Genomic DNA, 23,525 nt, shown 5'->3' with positions numbered 1-23,525 from the left:
TTTATATATAATTTTGAGGAAAATAAAATAGATGGATTAATGAAAATGCCTATAATAATGTAAAATAAGACATTTAATGTGCCCAAGAGTGATTATTATGATGTAGTATTGGCGTCATGAGCAGAGAGACTTAGTGATTTTAAAGTGTACGTGCACACCAGCACAGTGTGTAAGTATATTTAGGTATAGGTGCAAATAAGTATAATTATCAGAGTACATATAAAATACACAGTAACTTTAAAACATTTGAAATTTTGGAAAGCTTCCTGACATAATAGATATGGTCACGAAGAATGTAAACAAACCGGGTGAGGAGTGCTGTATTTGAAAGACCGCTTGCCATATAGCAAATTTTGGTCATAATATGACATCGCCGTATTAGCGGAGTGCAGTAAGGCGAAACGCCATAAAGCGGGACCCTACTGTAGTTGCTTATATCTCACCCGAACTTCCTCCTCCCTTAGTTTATACACTTTCGCCTCTCTCTTACTTGTTTCCATTTTCCTTTCATCCCATCTACCTCTTAGTCTAACTGTAGCTACAACTAAATAATGATCCAATATATCAATTGCCCCTCTATAAACGTGTACATCCTGAAGCCTACTCATCAATCTTTTATCCACCAATACATAATCTAACAAACTACTTTCATTATGTGCTATATCATACCATGTATACTTATTTATCCACTTTTTCATCAAATATGTATTACTTATTAACAAACCTCTTTCTACACATAGCTCAATTAAAGGCTCCCCATTTTCATTTGCCCCTGGCAGCCCAAATTTACCTACTACTCCCTCCACAACATTTTTACCCACTTTAGCATTGAAATCCCCAACCACAAGTATACTCTCACACTTGGTTCAAAACTCCCCATGCACTCACTCAACATTTCCCAAAATCCCTCTCTCTCCTCTACACTTCTCTCTTCTCCAGGTGCATAAATGCTTACTATAACCCATTTTTCACATCCAATCCTTATTTTTCTCCACATAATCCTTGAATTAATACATTTATATTCCCTCTTTTCCTGCCATAACTTATCCTTCAACATTATTGCCCCTCCTTCTTTAGCTCTAACTATTTGAAACCCCTGACCTAATCCCATTTATTTCTCCCTGCTGAAACTCTCCAACCTACTTCAGCTTTGTTTCACTTAAAGCCAGGACATCCAGCTTCTTCATATTCATAACATCCACAATCATCTCTTTTTTATCATTCACACAACATCCACGCACATACAAACATCCCACTTTGATGGTTTTCTTCTTTTTCTTTTTAGTAGGCTATACAGGAAAAGGGGTTACTAGCCCATTCTTCCCAGCATTTTCGTTGACTTTTACAACACGCATGGCTTATGAAAGAAAGATTCTTATTCCACTTCCCCGTGGATACAAAAGGAAAAGCAATAAGAATAAGAACTATTAAGATAAAATCAAAGAAAACTCGGATGATTGTGTGTATTTATAAACGTGTACATGTATGTGCAGTGTGACCTAAGTGTTAAGTAGAAGTATCAAGACATACCTGAAATTTTGCATATTTATGAGACAGAAAAAAGACCAGCAATCCTACCATCATGTAAAACAACTACAGGCTTTCATTTTACACTTACTTGGCAGGACGGCAGCACCTCCCTGGGTGGTTGCTGTCTACCAACCTACTACTAACTTGTGTTCGTAGATCTATCTTTCAACACACCGGCCGTATCCCACCAAGGTGGGGTGGTCCAAAAGGAAAAACGAAAGTTTCTCCTTTTACATTTAGTAATATATACAGGAGAAGGGGTTACTAGCCCCTTGCCCCTGGCATTTTAGTTGCCTCTTACAACACCCATGGCTTACAGAGGAAGAATTCTGTTCCACTTCCCCATGGAGATAAGAGGAAATAAACAAGAACAAGAACTAGAAAGAAAATAGCAGAAAACCCAGAGAGGTGTGTATATATATGCTTGTACATGTGTGTGTAGTGTGACCTAAGTGTAAGTAGAAGTAGCAAGACGTACCTGTAATCTTGCATATTTATGAGACAGACAAAAGACACCAGCAATCCTACCATCATGTAAAACAACTACAGGCTTTCATTTTACACTCACTTGGCAGGACGGTAGCACCTTCCTGGGTGGTTGCTGTCTACCAACCTACTACTAACTCGTGTTCGTAGATATAAGACATAAATAAACATGACGCGTGTAATAGCAGTGTCACTTGCTAAGCTATCAGGGAGTGCCCCATAAACCACAAACCAACAGGCTTACTAGCTGCTCCCTGAGACAGAGACAAACAGATGGATAGACAGACACACACATGCAGACAGAAAGACCAGAAAGACAGATACACAGAACTAGACAGATAGGCAGGCAGACAGATAGATAGATTGACAGACAGACTTACAGAGACATGTTTGTGTGGAAGAGTAAAAACATATAAAGGCAAGGTTCCCTGCAGCAGCGCGTATTCATCAAATGTCACTGGCTGTCACTTGGTATCGGATGCTTGTCATTACACCATTCTTCAAGGAGTTTCATATTATACTCCAGGCACACACAAGACAGAAAGACAGATAAGCAGAACTAGAAAGACAGAGATAGATAGACAGATAGACAGGCAGACATACAGAAATATGTTTGTGTGCAAGAGTAAAAACTTATGAAGGCAAGGCTCCCTCCAGCAGCACACATTCATCAACTGTCACTGGCAGTCACTTGTTATCTGACCCTTGTCATAACACTATTCTTCAAGGAGTTTCCATACTCCAGTGTGTCTAAAACATTGCTGGGACCTATAAATACTTTGTATATATTTCTAGACAATAGTAAATGACCCAGGCAGGTGAAAATGTTCACCTGCCAATGTGACTGTTACTATCTGAGTACTATTTCAGTACATAATATTAGTGTCAAACAAAGATTGGCTATGAAATCACATGAACTACAGTGGACCGTCAGTTATCAGCTGTTCCTGTTTTCGGCCAACTCAGTGATTGGCCGGTTTTTCGGCTCCTGGCGATCGGCCATTTCAGACGTGTCCGTCCACTGGCTGGGGCCGCTTGCGCGTCAGTTTGGCTGTGTCTTTCGATGCATGAGGAAGCTTCTGCTCATACATCCAAACATTTCGTCTGTTTTCCATTGTTTTTTGTGGGTTTTTTGCAGTGTAACTGCAAAATAAGTAACCATGGCTCCAAAGAAAGTTCCTAGCAAAGTTCCCGGAGTAAATAAAGTGAGAAACACCATGGAATCTAAGCGTGAAGGTAGCAGGCATGCAGTGAGTGTAGCAGGTATGCAGGGAGTGTAGCACACATGCAGGAAGTGTAATGGGCATGCAGGGAGTGTAACAGGCATGCAGGGAGTGTAACAGGCATGCAGGGAGTGTAGCAGGCATGCAGTGAGTGTAACAGGTGTGCAGGGTGTGCAGCAGGCATGCTGAGTGTGTAGCAGACATGCAGGAAGTGTAGCAGGCATGCAGGGAGTGTAGCAGGCACTCGGTCGTAAGTCGGATGGTAGGTGTATATCGGAAACACTTCTGCAAGTGGCAGGACTCGATGTTGCTGTCAAGTGAGCATCCAGTGCCAACTTCTGGGCCTCATATCTCGGTAAGTACTGACCCTAAAATTTTTTTTTATCCTATAACACTTAGAAAAATGTGCTTTTTTTCAAAAAAAAAAAAAAAATTATTTTTCAAAATATTCAGGGCACTCAGGTAGTGAACATACACAGTGGACCCTCGCCTAATGAACGCATTGCATAACATTAAATTTGCCTAACGATACATTTTAACGCTAACATTTTGCCTCGGCTAACGCTAAAAAACTCGCCTAACGATATTCGTTCTCAGGTACCAATTAATATCGTTAGGTGAGGGTCCACTGTATATACGTTTGGACCATTTACGGGTTAATAAAGTTACATAAAATGCTTTAACCCTTTCAGGGTTCAGAGGCCAAATTTCAAAGTGTGCACTAGGGTCCAAGAATTTTCAAAAAATAATTTTGTTATTTTTTCTTATGAAATGTTAGAGAATCGTTTTCTGGAGGTAATAAAACAAGTACGAAATTTGATGGAAAACTGACAAAATTACGCTCTCGTGAATTTTGATTTGTTGGCGATATTTACGCATTGGCGATTTTGCCGACTTCGACTCCCATTTTAGGCCAATTACATTATTCCAGTCAACCAAATTCTTAGCTATTTCACTAGTATTACTTCTATTCTATCAATTGAGCACAAGAAATTGCCAAGTAAACTGTTTCAACAACAAAATAAAGTGACTGGAAATTGGTAATCTGGCCAATTTAATGCAAAGTTCAAAATATTCCAATTTCAAAATAGGGTCCAGAATAAACAACGCAGGCATTCCTGGCACTAAACTAATATTTCCTCAGTTCATTAGTTATGTTTTCTGGCTTTACAAATGAATTCCATTCTGATTTTTTATTCACATAATGAATTTTTATTCAAACCAAAAAATAGAAGATTTACTGTTATGCAATACAGGAAGGCCCCGCTTTACGGCGTTTCACTTTATGGCGTTCTGCTAATACGGTCATTTCAAATTATGACCAAAACTCGCTATACGGCTCCCCCCACCTGACTTTCTAATACGGTCACCGCGCCCCACCTTGTTTGTTTACATTCTTCGTGAGCTCAGTAAGCACTAAGTCTCTCCATTTTGTCTGGAAACTCCAAAATTTCAAATGTTTTTAAAAGTTATTTCATATTTTATATATACAGGAGGGCCCCACTTATACGGCAGGTTAGGTTCCAGGCTACCGCCATAAAGCAGAAACCGCCGTAAAGTGGAACACCCTTTTTTTCCACTTATAAATGCATACAAACACTAGATAACAAGTTTACACTAACATATATTAAGTTAGCAATAGAACCAGGCATCAAAAAACAATAAAAAAGTACAATACACACATAGTGCACTCATTACTTACCTTAAAATATTTATAGTCTTAACCCTTTGACTGTCGCAACCCCCAATCCTGAGGTGTCTCCTGGTGTCGCAAAATTTAAAAAAAAAAAATTATTTTTTCTTATGAAATGATAGAGAATCTTTTCCCGATTGTAATGACACCAAAAAAACGAAATTTGATGGAAAACTGACGGAATTATGCTCTCGCGAAGTTAGCGACCTCGGCGCTGTTTACAAATCGGCGATTTCGCCCACTTTGAGCCCTATTTTCGGCTAATTCCATTGTTCCAGTCGCCCAAACTCATAGCTATTTCTTTAGAACTTCATTTTTTCTATCGATTGAGTACAAGAAACTGCCCATTTACTGATTTCAACTACCTAATAATGTGGTCAGAAATTTGCAATTTGGCCAATTTCACGAAAACTAAAAAATATGACAATTTCAAAATAAGGTCCAGAATGAACAATGCAGACATTCCAGGCTCTAAAATAACGTTTTCTTTGTTCATCAGTCACGTCTCCAGGCCCCTCTGGTATTACTCTTGCTTTCTATTTTGAATTTTTATTCAAACAAAAAATATTAGACTTACTATTATGCAGACTACTGCAATGCTGTAATACCTGTATAAATAACATCAACCCATTCATGACTGCATATTAGAATGGCTAGTTGGACATTTATTGGACAATGGCATCATTTGTTTACTTTTGAACATTGGCAAAAATCAAACATTTCCCCTACTTTGAGCTCCATTTCTAGGTTCTTTTTATAGTAAAATCAATCAAAAACACCTCTATTTCTATAATATGTTTTCCATTCTATCAAATGAGACCAAGAAAACGAGAATACAACCATAAATACTATACGAAAATAGACCACAAAGTCGGCATTTTAATTAAAAAAAACGGTCGGAGTTTTTTTTTCTCATTATGCACTGCGTGCTCCAGGATTTTTTTTATATGGTGCACACTGACCACACAGACCCATTCTCTCACATGTGGGCCTACCAGCTTTCTCCTGCTTGATTTGAAGCCGCTAGAATTTATGAGTATATATACGTCAAACACGGCACCTCGTAAAACGTATATATACGGCCGCGACAGTCAAAGGGTTAATCTAGGGTGAGACAAGTAGTATTTTTTGTAAGAAATCAAGTGTGGTATGTATGGTAATAGCCAGGCTACCTTACCAGGCCACCCCACCCACACATACTATTCTATGATATTTAAGCATCCCAGAGCGATAAAATGTATATACAGTTCACTCATTACTTACCTTAAAATATTTGTAGTCTTAATGTAGAGTCAGGAGTAAGTAAATGAGATCAAACGAATAAATGAGAGAGAGAAAGAATGAGTACATGAGAGGGGACAGGCGCAGAGTTATGTAAACAAACCAGGCGAACGTAAGTTTTGTAAACAAACGAAGTGTACACGTCTGGTTTGTGTACAAGTTACATTGTGTACAGGTTGTCTCTACATTGATACGGTAGAATTAATAAAGAAGAACACTCCCATTCTCATGTAACATCATTTTGAGAAGAAATGAAGCTCTGAGTGAAGGCAATGGAAATAAGTCACACTGACTTTTTTTGGGTTATCCTAGGTTCTCTACACGTATGTTGTTATGTATGATAATCTATGTAACTGTATTTGTGTATACCTGAATAAACTTACTTACATACATACGAAAGGAATAATTTTCTACAGTTACCCCCAGTAACACATTTTCTGTTATGTTAGATTAGAGAAAATGTTATTCTTGCCGTCACTTGTACAAGTTATGTGGCTCCCACATCTTATATTTATGTTTATTTATTCTATTGTGGGGTGTATTTATCATCTTTTTATGTTATGTATCGTGTTTATTATATAATTTTGAAAAAAAATATCATGGATGGATTAATGAAAATGTGTATATTAACGTAATACACGACATTTAATGAGACTCGGTGAGTATTGTTATTATTATTATCATTTCTAATATGGCGTCACTTGTGCAAGTCGTCTGCTACCACATCTCACATTTATGTTTGTTTATTCTACTGTGGGGTGTATTTATCTTATTTATATGTTATGCATCGTGTTTATTATATAATTTTGAAAAAAATATCATGGATGGATTAATGAAAATGTGTATATTACCGTAATATACGACATTTAATGAGACTCGGTGAGTATTGTTATTATTATTATTATCATTTCTAATATGGCGTCACTTGTGCAAGTCGTCTGCTACCACATCTCACATTTATGTTTATTTATTCTACTGTGGGGTGTATTTATCTTATTTATATGTTATGCATCGTGTTTATTATATAATTTTGAAAAAAATATCATGGATGGATTAATGAAAATGTGTATATTAACGTAATATACGACATTTAAATGACTCGATGATTATTATTATCATTACTAATATGACGTCTGGAGACATAAGACACTTACCAATTTTAATGTGTACCTGCATGCCAGCACAGTATGTAAGTTTATTTAGGTACAGGTATACATAAGTATAATTATCAGAGTATATATAAAATATGAAATAACTTTTAAAAACATTTGAAATTTTGGAGTTTCCAGACAAAATGGAGAGACTTAGTGCTTACTGAGCTCATGGAGAATGTAAACAAACAGGGTGGGGCACGGTGACCGTATTAGAAAGTCAGGTGGGGGGAGCCGTATAGCGAGTTTTGGTCATAATTTGAAATGTCCGTATTAGCGGAACGCCGTAAAGTGAAACGCCGTAAAGCGGGGCCTTGCTGTATTCTGATAATTATGCTTATGTATACCTGTACTTAAATAAACTTACATACTGTGCTGGCATGCAGGTACATATAAAAATCAGTAAGAGTGTCTTATGTCTCCAGACGTCATATTAGTAATGATAATAATAATCATCGTCTCATTTAAATGTCGTATATTACGTTAAATACACATTTTCATTAATCCATCTATGATATTTTTTAAAAATTATATAATAAACATGATACATAACATAAAAAGATGATAAATACACCCCACAATAGAATAAATAAACATAAATATGAGATGTGGTAGCAGACGACTTGCACAAGTGATGCCATATTAGAAATGCTAATAATAATAATCACCGAGTCTTATTAAATGTTGTATATTACGTTAATATACACATTTTCATTAATCCATCCATGATATTTTTTTCAAAATTATATAATAAACACGATACATAACATAAAAAGATGATAAATACACCCTACAATAGAATAAATAAACATAAATATGAGATGTCGTAGCCAGATAACTTGTACAAGTGATGCCAAGAATAACATTTTCTCTAATCTAACATAAGAGAAAATGTGTTACTGGGGGTAACTGTAGAAAATTATTCCTTTCGTATGTATGTAAGTAAGTTTATTCAGGTATACACAAATACAGTTACATAGATTATCATACATAACAACATATGTGTAGAGAACCTAGGATAACCCAAAAAAGTCAGAGTGACTTATTTCCATTGCCTTCACTCAGAGCATCATTTCTTCTCAAAATGATGTTACATGAGAATGGGAGTGTTCTTCTTTATTTATTCTACCGTATCAATGTAGAGACAACCTGTACACAATGTAACTTGTACACAAACCAGACGTGTACACTTCGTTTACAAAACTTACCTTCGCCTGGTTTGTTTACATAACTCTGCGCCTGTCCTCTCTCATGCACTCATTCTTTCTCTCTCTCATTTATTCGTTTTATCTCATTTACTTACTCCTGACCCTACATTAAGACTACAAATATTTTAAGGTAAGTAATGAGTGAACTGTATATACATTTTATTGCTCTGGGATGCTTAAATATCATGGAATATATGTGTGGGTGGGTTGGCCTGGTATGGTAGCCCGGCTGACTACCATACATACCACACTTGATTTTTTACAATAAATACTACTCATCTCACCCTATATTTTAACCCTTTGACTGTTTTCGACGTATAAATACGTCTTACGAGCCAATGTTTCTGACGTATATATACTCAATAATTCTAGCGGCTTCAAATCAAGTGGGAGAAAGCTGGTAGGCCCACATGTGAGAGAATGGGTCTGTGTGGTCAGTGTGCACCACATAAAAAAAATCCTGCAGCACACATTGCGTAATGAGAAAAAAAAAACTCTGATCGTTTTTTTGGAATAAAATGCCGACTTTGAGGTGTATTGTCGTATAGTATTTATCGTTGTATTCGCGTTTTCATGGTCTTAGGTGATAAAATGGAAAACATATTACAGAAATAGAGATGATTTTCCTTACTTTTATGATGAAAACGACCTTGAAACTGAGCTCAAAGTAGCGGAAATGTTCGATTTTTACCAATGTTCAAGAGTAAATAAATCACACCACACGTCCAATACACGTCAACTGGGGAGTCTAATATTCTTTCACTAGTGCACTGATATTATTTATACCATTTTTACAATAATGCAGTCGTCTGCATAACAGTAAATTTTGTATTTTTTTGTATGAATAAAAAATCAAAATAGAAAGCAATAATAATATAAGAGGGGCCTAGAGATGTGACTAATGAACAGAGCATATGTTATTTTAGTGCCACGAATGTCTAACTTGTTTATTCTGGACCCTATTTTGAAATTGGCATCTTTTTTATTTTGCGTGAAATTGGCCAAATTGCCAATTTCTGACCACCATATTGGGTAGTCCAAATTAGTAAATGGGAGGTTTCTTTTACTCAGCTGATAGATAAAATGGAGTTCTAAAGAAATAGCTATGAGTTTGGTCAACTGGAACACTGGAATTGGCTGAAAATTGGGCTCAAAGTCGGCGAAATCGCCGATACGCATATGTCGCCGAGACCGCTAACTTTGCGGGAGCATAATTCCACGAGTTTTCGACCAAATTTCGAACTTTTGGTGTCATTACCATCGGGAAAAGATTCTCTATCATTTCATAAGAAAAAATAATTTTTTTTTTTTCAAAAATTGAGCGACATAGAATGACAGTTTCAGAGAGGGGCCTGAAACAGTCAAAGGGTTAAGGTAAGTAATGAGTGAACTGTATATACATTTTATCGCTCTGGGATGCTTAAATATCATAGAATTGTATGTGTGGGTGGGGTGGCCTGGTATGGTAGCCTGGCTGACTACCATACATACCACACTTGATTTCTTACAATAAATACTACTTGTCTCACCCTAGATTAAGACTATAAATATTTTAAGGTAAGTAATGAGTGCACTATGTGTGTATTGTACTTTTTATTGTTTTTTGATGCCTGGTTCTATTGCTAACTTAATATATGTTAGTGTAAACTTGTTATCTAGTGTTTGTATGCATTTGTACGTGGAAAAAAAGGGTGTTCCACTTTACGGCGGTTTCCGCTTTACGCCGGTAGCCTGGAACCTAACCAGCCGTATAAGTGGGGCCTTCCTGTACTGTAATAATTGTATAAATAATATCACCACATTTGTGAATGTATATTAGACCCACCAGCTGTCATGTATTAGACTTGTGAGGTCATTTATTTACTCTTGAACATCGGCAAAAATTTAACAAAATAAACAAATCATGCCAAGCGTCCAATACACGTCAACTGGTGAGTCTAATACAGTGGACCCTCGACATTCGATACTAATGCGTTCCTGAGAGCTATCGAATGTCGAAAATATCGAAAGTCAAATTAATTTTCCCCATAAGAAATAATGGAAATCAAATTAATCCGTGCAAGACACCCAAAAGTTTGAAAAAAAAAATTTACCACATGAAATATTAAGTTTAATGCAATAGAATAATTACAATAACAACAATAACAATAGATTAATGACAATAGAATAATTGACACTTACCTTTAATGAAGATCTGGTGATGATTGATGGGATGGGAGGAGGGGAGAGTGTGGATGGTGTTAGTGTTTAGAAGGGGAATCCCCTTCCATTAGGACTTGAGGTAGCAAGTCCTTTTCCGGGGTCACTTCCCTTCTTCTTTTTAATCACTAAATCCCATCCCTGGCAACACACCCCCCCACTCTTCATAGATCTAAACTTACTCCCTGTTCAGTACATCCACACTTACTACTGTGCAATCTACATCTACAGGACCTTAAACTCCAATATCAACCTTGACCTAAAATGCTTTCTTGATAGTTGTGACAGAACCCACAGGCATAACACCAGACACAAACATCTCTACGACATTCCCCATGTCCGACTAAACCTTTACAAAAATTCAATGTATGTCAAAGGCCCTAAAATCTGGAACACCCTACCTGAGAACTCTAGAACTGCAGACACATTCATCACCTTCAAAACTACCATTAGAAAACATCTTATCTCCCTGATAAACCCCTTCAACTAACTACACGAATACCACCTGGTGGTTCACACTTACACTCACTCACCTATTTGACCATAAACAGAAATATTAATCTCAATCTTAAAATAATGAATCCTATGATACTCCAATACTGAAACTATGTACTGTGCCAAAACAAAAGCATTCACATTGCTAAACTCACAAACTAGTATTTAGTCACTTAGCCATAATACCAACTTACCTCATAATTTGTAATATTTTAAAATAAAGAATTAAACTAAGTCTGCCCAAAATGCCTAGCCATGCTAGGCATTCTAGTGGTACACTCTGTAATCATTATTTAACTACATGTAAACCACACAACAACCAAATTCTGTAAATTCAACATTGTAATCTTTATAGAGAATAAACTTTGAATTTGAATTTGAATTTGAATGCCACTAGAACCAGCTTGAGAGTCACTGGGCCTCTGTCGCACAACAAATCTGTCCATAGAGCTCTGTACCTCCCGTTCCTTTACGATTTGTCTAAAATGGGCCACAACATTGTCATTGTAATAGTCACCAGCATGGCTTGCAATAACTGTGTTAGGGTGATTTTCATCCATAAAGGTTTGCAGTTCAATGCACTGTGCACACATTTCCTTAATTTTTGAAGTAGGCACAATGGATTCCACAACTGGCATAGGCTTCTCAGGGTTAGCCCCAAACCCTTCAAAATCTTTCTTAATTTCCATACTAATTCTCACGTTTTACCACAGGGTTGGCACCAGAAGCTTTCTTGGGGCCCATGGTGACTTATTTTGCAGAAACAAGCACCAAAAACAGTGATAATATGGATAATATGGAATGTACCAAATGTATCCTTAGATGCGCACACACTGGCTGGCTTGTAAACACTGGCACACACGGGACAGTTCAGGCCACACCTGGACACGTCTCATATGAATCGTATCGAATGTCGGGTTTTCCATCGAATGTTGAAGCAAAATTTTTGCGTTAAAATGCATCGAATGTCGGATTTATCGAATGTCGATGCCATCGAATGTCGGGGGTCCACTGTATTCTTTCACAAGTGCGTTGATATTATTTATACCATTTCTACACTAATGCAGCAGTCTGCATAACAGTAAATCTTCTATTTTTTGTAATAATAAAAATTGAAAGTGGAAAGCCAAAGAAATATAAGAGGGGCCTGGGGATGTGACTAATGAACATAGGAAATGTTATTTTAGTGCCAGGAATGTCTTTCTTGTTTATTCTGGACCCTATTTGGAAATTGGCATCTTTTGAAATTTGTGTGAAATTGGCAAAATTGCTAAATTCTGACCACTGTATTGGATAGTTGAAATCAGTAAATGGGTGGTTTCTTGTGCTCATTCAATAGAAAAAATGGAGTTCTAGAGAAATAGTTATGATTTTTGTTGACAAGTACACTGGAATTGGCCGAAAATAGGGCTCAAAGTGGGCAAAATCGCCGATGCGTAAACATCGTCGAGACCGCTAACTTTGCGAGAGCATAATTCCGTAAGTTTTCCATCAAATTTCATACTTTTGGCGTCATTATGATCGGGAAAAGATTTTCTATCCTTTCATAAGAAATTTTTTTTTTTTTTAGATGTGGCCGACCCTGAGAACAAGTCTCGGAGAGGGCCTGTCGACCCTCAAAGGGTTAGGCATTCTGAACTCAGTTTGAAGGTAAGTAACAAATAATATACAGTTTTAATGCAACCATTTTTATAGCTAATGTACTTTCTTTTAAACGTCTGAACCTTACAAGAGTTCAGGTACTTCACAGAGCATCATTATTGACAATATTAGATAAGAAAACAGATTATTTTCACACACGCCAAAAAAATAAAAAAAACATAAAATAATTTTGCTGTAGCTCTCTCAGAAGTCTGAAGAATGCAACCCTATTTTTCCCACATTTTTCAGTCCATAAGTCATGGAAGTCATTAGCAGCACAGTTTTCAGGAACATAACCCATGGGAATTATGATCATCCATTGTAATTTATAACTTGGACATAAAAATACAGCCTCTCCTCACTTAGCGATGTACTCATTTACCAACAACTCAGACTTACGATGGGCTCTCTAACCAGTATGCATACCTAAATAATGTATATTAGAGCTGATTTCCTTAATTCTTTTTATTACAATATACAGTACACTGCTGTATAAACATATAACCCTCTGACTGTTTTGGCCATAGATATACATCTTACGAGCCAGTGTTTCAGACATACGTATACATATATACTCAATAATTCTAGCGGCTTCAAATCAAGCAGGAGAAAGCTGGTAGGCCCACATGTGAGGGAATGGGTCTGTGCAGTCAGTGTGCACTGTACAAAAAAAATCCTGCAGCATGCCGTACATAATGAAAAAAAAAACTACGACTGAGTTTTTGGATTAAACCACCGTCTTTGAGGTGTATTTTCATATAGTATTTATGGTTGTATTCTCGTTTTCTTGGTCTCATTTGATATAATGGAAAACATATTACAGAAATAGAGATGATTTTGATTAGTTTCATGATGAAAACGACCTTGAAATTGAGCTCAAAGTAGCGGAAATGTTCGATTTTTACCAATGTTCAAATCACACCACACGTCCAATGCACGTCAACTGGGGAGTCTAATATTCTTTCACTAGTGCACTGATATTATTTATACCATTTTTACAATAATGCAGTAGTCTGCATTACAATAAATCTTCTATTTTTTTGTGAATAAAAAAATCAAAATAGAAAGCAAGAGTAATATAAGAGGGGCCTAGAGACTTGACTAATGAACAGAGGATATGTTATTTTAGTGCCAAGAATGTCTATTTTGAAAATGGCATCTTTTTTAACCCTTTTAGGGTTTGTGCCATACTTACGCGCCAGGGTTGGTGTCGTACTAGTACGCATAAATTCTAGTGCCTTCAAATTGAGGGTGAGAGAGCTGGTAGGCTTACATGTGATAGAATGGGTCTATGTGGTAAGTGTGTGCAGTAGGAAAAAATCTATGCACCTGCATTGCATTGTGGGAGTGGTAATTCAGTGCGCCTTTGTCATCAAGCCAAGCATAAGGAATACCTCACTCTCCCGCAGTGTGGGTGGTGGGGAAAGGCAGTAAAGGGGGGGAGGCAGTGAGGGTGGTAGGAAAGGGAGCACGGGTTTGTGTAAACAACATGGCTGGCTGGCTGGCTGGCTGGCTGGCTGGCTGGCTGTGTGTGTGTGTGTGTGTGTGTGTGTGTGTGTGTGTGTGTGTGTGTGTGTGTGTGTGTGTGTGTGTGTGTTCACCTAATTGTGGTTGCAGGGGTCGAGACTCAGCTCCTGGCCCAGCCTCTTCACAGACATCAAATGTCACCACTGTCATTAGTGGAGAGATAAGACGAGTGACACACTCTCATACAAAATGCTTCAATTATTATTATTATTATTATTATTATTACATTCTCTGTGTATCCAAAGTAATTTACACTATGTATGATTATATTTAAGTGTACCTGTGAGACAGACACAGAGACAGAGCCAACCTGCCAGCCAGCAAGCTGGTCAGCCAGTCAGCCAGCCAACCAGCCAACTAGCCAGCCAGCCAAGGAGCTAGCCAGCTAGCCGGCTAGCCGGCCAGCCGGCCAGCCAGCCAGCCAGCCAGCCAGCCGCCTGCCAGCCATGTTGTTCACACAAACCCACACTCCCTTCCCCACCAAAACATTGCTAGGACCTTTAAACACTATGTACAGTGGACCCCCGGTATTCGATGGCATTGGTATTCGATAAATCCGGTATTCGATGCATTTTAACGCAAAAATTTTGCCTCGGTATCCGATTGAAAAGCCGGTATTCGATACGATTCGTATGAGACATGTCCACGTGTGGCCTGAACTGCCCCTTGTGTGCCAGTGTTTACAAGCCAGCCAGTGTGCGCGCATCTAAGGATACATTCGGTACATTCCACATTATCCATATTATCACTGTTTTTGGTGCTTGTTTCTGCAAAATAAGTCACCATGGGCCCCAAGAAAGCTTCTAGTGCCAACCCTGTGGTAAAAAGGGTGAGAATTAGTATGGAAATTAAGAAAGATTTTGAAGGGTTTGGGGCTAACCCTGAGAAGCCTATGCCAGTTGTGGAATCCATTGTGCCTACTTCAAAAATTAAGGAAATGTGTGCACAGTGGGTTGAAGTGCAAACCTTTATGGATGAAAATCACCCTAACACAGCTATTGCAAGCCGTGCTGGTGACTATTACAATGACAATGTTGTCACCCATTTTAGACAAATCGTAAAGGAACGGGAGGTACAGAGCTCTATGGACAGATTTGTTGTGCGACAGAGGTCCAGTGACTCTCAAGCTGGCCCTAGTGGCATTAAAAGAAGGGAAGTTATCCCAGAAAAGGACTTGCTACCTCAAGTCCTAATGGAAGGGGATTCCCCTTCTAAACACTAACACCATCCACACTCTCCCCTCCTCCCATCCCATCAATCATCACCAGATCTTCAATAAAGGTAAATGTCATGTAACTGTGCATGTTTTCTTCAGTGTGTGTATTAAAATTAATATTTCATGTGGTAAAAAAATTTTTTTTTCATACTTTTGGGTGTCTTGCACGAATTAATTTGATTTCCATTATTTCTTATGGGGAAAATTGATTCGCTTTTCGATATTTTCGGTATTCGATGAGCTCTCAGGAACAGATTAATATCGAATACCGGGGGTCCACTGTATATATTTCTAGACAATAGTATGTGACTAAATTAGGTGAAAATGTTCACGTATCAATGTTTGTACAGTTGTTGTGTAGTATACGAGTGTATATATCAAAAATATGGCTTATATTGGTCTCACAAACCATAAAAGTTACTTGAAAAAATGAAATGATAAAAAATAAAAGAAAAGTAGAAAAAATAATAAATAAACTATTACCATGTGACCGGCAGTCGGCGATGTTGCCGTAAGCGGCTCACTTTCTGTCAACTTCACGCCTCCATATCCCGATAAGTATTGATCACAAAAAAATTTTTTTTGGCCTATAATACTCACAAAAATATGCTCTCTCATTTCATAAGAATTTTTTTTTTTTCGAAAATTTTTCGACCCTAAGAACACGTTTGGGAGAAGGTCTGTCAACCCTGAAAGGGTTAATTTGCATGAAATTGGCTAAACTGTCAATGTCTGACCACTTTATTGGGTAGTTGAAATCCGTAAATGGGCAGTTTCTTGTACTCAACTGATAGAAAAAATAGAGTTCTAAAGAAATAGCTACGAGTTTGGTCGACTGGAACAATGGAATTGGCTGAAAAGAGGGCTCAAAGTCAGTGAAATCACTAATGCGTATATATTGCCGAGATCACTAACTTCACAGGAGCGTAATTCCGCAAGTTTTTGATAAAATTTCATACTTCTGGTGTCATTACCATCAGGAAAAGATTATCATTTCATAAGAAAAAATAATTTTTTTTTTTTCAAAAATTTTTCAATAGAATGACAGTTTCAGAAAGGGGCTTGCAACAGTCAAAGGGTTAAAAATACATCAGAAATGTTATAAATGATGCAAAGGTGGCATTAACCCTTTCAGGGTCCAAGGCCAAAATCAGAAGTGGTGCCCCAGTGTCCAAGAAATTTTGAAAAAAAAAAAAAATTATTTTTTCTTTCAAACTTAAAGATAATATTTTTGTGAAGGTAATAAAACAAAAAAAAAAATTCTGATCAGTACTTACCGAGATACAGCGGCAGGAAGTTGACCCAAAATGATGAAAATATTAGTGTGGTTATTGTGTTAAATACAACGGTACCATATAGTACCATATGGTACAATCGTGCCATAGGGTGCAATGGTACTATATAGTGCAATTGTACATATGGTACAATGGTACCATATGGTACAATGGCACATGATACAATGGTACCATATGATACAATGGTACCATATGGTAGAATATGGTACAATGGCACCATTTGGTACAATGGTACCATACGATACAATGGTACCAGATGGTGCAATGGTACCTTATGGTGCAATGGTACCATATGGTACATTGTACCATACAGTACAATGATACCATATGGTTCATTGTACCAAATGGTACTGTTGTATTCAACACAATAAACACACTAATATTTTCATCATTATTTTGTTTACAATAGTTGTTTACAACAAAAATATGCAAAAATGTTGTATATTAGTAATGTTCTATTATATACTGACAAATGTACAGGAACTCGACATGTTCCTTGAGTTGGATGACAAAGCACTTTGTCTCGGAAACTGTGGAGTCAGTAGCTAGCTTGCGTCGTCACTTACTGTCTTGGCTGGTGTCTCATGCCACCAACACCTATTGACCATATGGTACACGGTATCATATGTTACAGGGTACCATATGGTACATTGTACTATATGGTATAGGGTACCATGCAGTACAGGATAATATATGGTGCAGGGTACCATATGGTACAGGGTACCATGCAGTACAGGATAATATATGGTGCAGGGTACCATATGGTACAGGGTACCATATGACACAGGGTACCATATGACACAGGGTACCATACAGTACAGGACACCATATGGTACAGGACACCATATGGTACAGGACACCATATGGTACAGATACAAGGATCCCTATGGAAATAAGTAACCCTGACTTTTTTGGGTTATCCTAGGATTTTATACGTATGCTGCTATGTATGATAATCTATGTAATTGTATTTCTGTACACCTGAATAAACTTACTCAAGCACATGTGGCATCATAAGTAAGTTTATTTAGGTATACACAAATAAAGTTACATAGAATATCATACTTAGCAGCATATGTTTGGACAACCTAGGATAACCCAAAAAAGTCAGACAGACTTATTTCCATTAGGGTCCCTGTACCCTGTACCATATGGTATAATGTACCATATGGTACAATGTACTATATGGTATATTGTACCATATGGTACTATTGTATCATATGATACCATTGTACCATATGATACCATTGTACCATATGATACCATTGTATGACATGGCACCATTGTACCATATGGTACAATGGTACCATATGGTTCAAAACCATAGAATTCCTCTTCAGCTCCACTTCCATCAGTCTTAGAACTTTAAGTTGTAAAGAGGAGAGTCAGAATTCACCCAGAGAGTGAGTGAGGAGTGAGAGCTTCCTTGCCGCCAGGCACAATGAACAAAGCTACTTTGCCGGCGTTCCCACAATGCCATGTGGGCGTCCAAATTTTTTCTATAGTGTGCACAATGACCACCCAGACCCATTTTCTCAGATGTAGGCCTACCAGCCATCTCACGCTAAATTTGACGCTGCTAGAATTTTGGTGTAGATCTACGGTTTGGACCCTGAACGTAAAGCCGTAGATCTACGGGACGGACCCTGAAAAGGTTAAAACAATATCAAACATGGCTGACACAAACTCACTACCATTATAGTATGCTCGTCAATTAGTGACGAATTGTTTACCGACATGGTCTTAGCAACGTAACTCCGCCGTTAAGTGAGGAGAGGCTGTATACTGGCAATTTAAGGAGTTACATTCAAAGTCTTTTAGGGAAATACATTAAACATTTTTGTTTGAATTTATTAATGTACAATTTTTTAATTCAACTGGTAAGTTACTCCACAATTTTAGCCCCTTTCATTTGCATGAGGTTTATATGGTGGCTTAGGCTAACAAGAGGAATAACAAAGGAGCATTTGCTTGGAGTGTGATGCCTATCTAAGCAGTGTCTTAGGTCAGCACTGCATTACAGTGAAGCATTTTGAAATTGTGGAATGAACACAAGTATGTATGGTATTAGTATTTTCAAGTTGGAAAAATTTGAATGAGGGCAAACCATAAAATATTCACAGCTCAATTAGTAACAAATAGTTTACTCCAACTCTAACATACCATATATTCTGGTCATGAGGTCAGTGAGTGTTTGGTTACCATTGTAGACAGTGCCAGATGCACACCCAGTCTCCCATTTGAATTTGCCTGCAACAAACAATCTTATCAAATTTTCTTTGCAAATGTACTGTCCTATTCTACAAAATAATGTGGCCCCAAAAAATGCACAGAAATTAATGCTTAAAATGATGAGTTATACATACAAAGTGCATGTAGAATATAACCAACTGGTAAAAGTGTTAGAACTGCATTTTCACTTGTAGAGCACAATCCAAAGATGACAGATGTTAAAGGTCTATAGTTGCATATTCACCAACTGGTGCATACTGAATAAACTGAGGGCCATTCTATTCATAGTAAATGGAATGGACATTAAGAGACAGGAATGTTTTTAACTGATACTGTTGCACACTAAAACACTACTACTGTAGATACTGCATGTTACTGAAGCATAAATGGCTCTTCTTTAGATACTTGTAGGGTAGTAAGTTTAAATTTACAAATAAAAAAACAAAGTAAAACAGTCCTCCCCCTTGTAAATACCACTTATTTGCCCAACTGTTATTTTTCTTACCAAACTGTGCATATTTAGCAGCTTCTTCCATAATCGTCTCAGGACTCCAGCCTTTCTCCGGCAGTTCAGTTAGATATGATGAGTTGTTGATGGCCTTATTAAAGTCATTTGTCATTGAAATGGTCACCTGGTGCAAAATGCATTTATTATTTGTAAAAGACAAACTATAAGAAGAGCTACTATATCAATAACTTATCAACTTTATGTAAGTATAATGAATATAATTTATCAAAGCCAGTGAAGAGGGTGCATTCATAAATGTGCAAGCCACTAATAGACTGTACCTATTTATTTTCAGGATTTGTCTACCTCCCTAAGCAGTTGAACCTATAAATACACATCTATGTTATTTTATGTATAGGTACATATAAATATACAATAGTAAATAATTACAGATTTTTTAATATGGGCAAGGTATCATTTATGATGGGACTCAGAGAAACTGGATAGTTGGACTTTGAGTCCTGGAGGTAGGAAGTAAATGCCTACACTCTCAAGAAGGGATGGGGATATTATAGTTTGGAGGGTCATCTGAACTGTGATGTCCACACAGTTTTGGTGGGAAGTAGCCAGTGTTTAAAAAAAAAAAATAGCATTATATATATTCAAAATGCTATACCCATGTGGGTCTTTCAGTGTTGCATGGCAAGAGTTCAGCTGATGATAGAAATTAAGTAGTGCAAGTACACCACTGATTTTCCAGCACCCTTGGTTCCACAGCCTTGTTGAATTCTCCATTCTGCCAGACCAACAGAGGTCACATAATAATTTAATAATACACCTCTTACCCACTAATTATACACCTACCATATCTCTAAAGCACCATGGTCTATTAATTATTGTACCTAAAAAGAATGTTGCAGTACTATCACTCCCAAAGTGGTAATTTAAGAATTTTACTAAAACTGAAGAGCTTTGCTTAATTCAACTCACAGCTCAATTAACTTATCAGTAGTAAGTCTTACAGCTACATCACTGATACTTGGAAAATAAGTTAAGTTGCACAAAATCAAGGAATCACCACCAACAAATGTGATGTAAACAATGTAAGCAAGTGTGCCATTTGTGGTGCTTAGTAAATTAATCTGGCAGATACAGGAATTCAGGTACCCTTGTAATTCTGTCCTGAATACAAGAGGTCTGGATCATCAGGTCCCATAAAATCAGTGGTGTACCTGTACCAGCGGTGAAGATTAAGACAAGAGAATGAGAATATCATTTTTATCACAATGAATCAGTTTCACTTCAAAAATATTACAAAGTCCACTTTACAGGCAAGACTGTCAAACAAAAAGGCAGATTAAGTAAGGGAACTGAAGGTTAAAAATGAAGTCAACATAACCTTAGATGTAAAAAAAAGTTATCACTGACAATTACTACAGAGCACCACTGGGGGCTCCTCAAGATGACAAAGATAAAGTATGTTATGACTTACATACAGGCAAGGGAGCCCAGCTTCCCTCAACCAACAGAGACAAAGGAAGAAAGGATGGCCAGCAGCTGAATTGTGGTTTGATTAAAGAACAGCATTTGTCACTAACGTGAACCAATGAAGCTGCCAGGATTTTAAGAGTCAAAAAATGGTAAATATGTGAGAAAAATCATAAAGATGATTTTTAGCACAAACAGGTAGAACAGAAGGCCACAGCTGCATACCGAGAAGAAAAAAGGCATCAGAATTATACTAAAATTTTTTCCTTAAAAAATATAGTAGTTAAATTCTGGAATGGTATCCAAGAGGTAGTACCCATAACTGCTACAACCACTTGAAATTTTCAATACTGATATGACAGATTAAATGCAAACAACAGGACACAAAAATCCTTAACAGGTAATCAAGGACACATTTGTGAAAGTTTTCAAGAACCATGGTGTGAATAGCAACAAAATCAGCTAAGAAGAAGGAGGCAAACAAAAAAATGTAGCCATTCAATGATGAAAATTGTCAAAATGTATAAAAAAAAAAAAAAAGGAGAAAGTGAACCTAGCCTGCACACTAAAATTGCTACCTGGATGGTGAGAAGTATATGTATGAGAGAGAGACAATGATGAAGGGGAAATGATCGAAACTGTGGAGATCATTTATTATTGTCAAAAGTCTAGAGCAATGGAAGATGAGAAAATTGAAAGGCCAATACAAAAATGAGTTAAAAGTAAAGGGTCTAAATATTTAGGGTTGAAGCAATGGTAGAGAACTTATTGACATAGGTCACAGTCTCTCGATGAAACCGGCCCCAAAGTAAATGATGCAAATTAAAAATCACTCGACAGCAGGAGCGATTTGGAGGATAAAATTAGGGTCTGCAGGTTATCTAACAGATGTACAAGGAAAGATGTATAAGAAACAGACTGTAGAGCACTTTCCTGCAATAAATAAATTTCAGTAATACTGAGTAGTGTGTGGAGTCTGAACATAAAATCTAGTATACTAAATATCAGTAGACACAAGAAGTGCAAAAATATTGTACAATGCACAAAGACAATATCAAGAGAAACAATGGCCTGTAAAGAAAAAATTAAGACAAAACAGCTGAAGATCTTACTGATTACCTCTACATCTTCTAAGGTCCCATCCTATGACAGAAAGTATAAGCTAAATAAAATAAAAGAGGAGAAAGACATTCAAAAAAGAGAGACAAATATCAGTGAAGTAGGAGGCAGCAACAAAATACAGCACAGTACCTACCTCCACAAGAGGTAGGTAGTTAGATGGAAGTGGCAAAAGCTACAACATTATTTAGGGCACCTCACAGATTGACAGCTAGGTACCTGAAGAAAGAAACAAAATACTCCTGAGACCTCACATTTGTGAGAGCACCATGGTATAGAGCTATGTTGGTTTAGAAAGACACGTAAGCAAACACTATAACATATTTATTAGAAAACGTTTCGGTCCTGGGACCTTGATCACTTCTAAACGTTTTCGTTTTCTAATAAATATGTTATAGTGTTTGCTTACGTGTCTTTCTAAACCAACTTGTCGGTATTTATTACCAAGGTTTATACCATAGAGCTATGTAAAAGCCACTACAGTCTCTAAATGTCTCTATGTCCAAAACATCCTAAACTGCATTTAACCCTTTGACTGTTTTCAACGTATAAATACGTCTTACGAGCCAATGTTTCTGACGTATATATACTCAATAATTCTAGCGGCTTCAAATCAAGCGGGAGAAAGCTGGTAGGCCCACATGTGAGAGAATGGGTCTGTGTGGTCAGTGTGCACCACATAAAAAAATCCTGCAGCACACATTGCGTAATGAGAAAAAAAAACTCTGATCGTTTTTTTGGAATAAAACGCTGACTTTGAGGTGTATTTTCGTATAGTATTTATCGTTGTATTCGCGTTTTCATGGTCTTAGGTGATAAAATGGAAAAAATATTACAGAAATAGAGATGATTTTCATTACTTTGATGATGAAAACGACCTTGAAACTGAGCTCAAAGTAGAGGAAATGTTCGATTTTTACTAATGTTCAGGAGTAAATAAATCACACCACACGTCCAATACACGTCAACTGGGGAGTCTAATATTCTTTCACTGGTGCACTGATATTATTTATACCATTTTTACAATAATGCAGTAGTCTGCATAACAGTACATTTTGTATTTTTTTGTATGAATAAAAAATCAAAATAGAAAGCAATAATAATATAAGAGGGGCCTAGAGATGTGACTAATGAACAGAGCATATGTTATTTTAGTGCCACGAATGTCTACCTTGTTTATTCTGGACCCTATTTTGAAATTGGCATCTTTTTTAGTTTGCATAAAATTGGCCAAATTGCCAATTTCTGACCACCATATTGGGTAGTCCAAATTAGTAAATGGGAGGTTTCTTG

At 37.1% G+C, this 23,525-nt stretch overlaps 1 protein-coding gene across 5 annotated transcripts in view; it reads right to left on the bottom strand.

Annotated features, from left to right (window-relative positions):
* Positions 1-23,525, bottom strand: part of Sply (Sphingosine-1-phosphate lyase) — a 284,903-nt gene that overhangs the window by 179,474 nt on the left and 81,904 nt on the right. For all 5 annotated transcript variants that reach the window (XM_070088235.1, XM_070088236.1, XM_070088234.1 and 2 more), the window contains 2 exons: positions 19,683-19,809; positions 19,109-19,195 (listed from right to left, as the gene is read on the bottom strand). In XM_070088235.1, coding sequence (XP_069944336.1) covers positions 19,109-19,195; positions 19,683-19,809 — 214 coding nt within the window. The remainder of the gene's footprint in view (positions 1-19,108; positions 19,196-19,682; positions 19,810-23,525) is intronic.

Source organism: Cherax quadricarinatus, chromosome 24, assembly GCF_038502225.1.
Source record: "Cherax quadricarinatus isolate ZL_2023a chromosome 24, ASM3850222v1, whole genome shotgun sequence".
Classification (NCBI taxonomy): domain Eukaryota; kingdom Metazoa; phylum Arthropoda; class Malacostraca; order Decapoda; family Parastacidae; genus Cherax; species Cherax quadricarinatus.
This window is presented reverse-complemented; position numbering and strand designations above follow the sequence as displayed.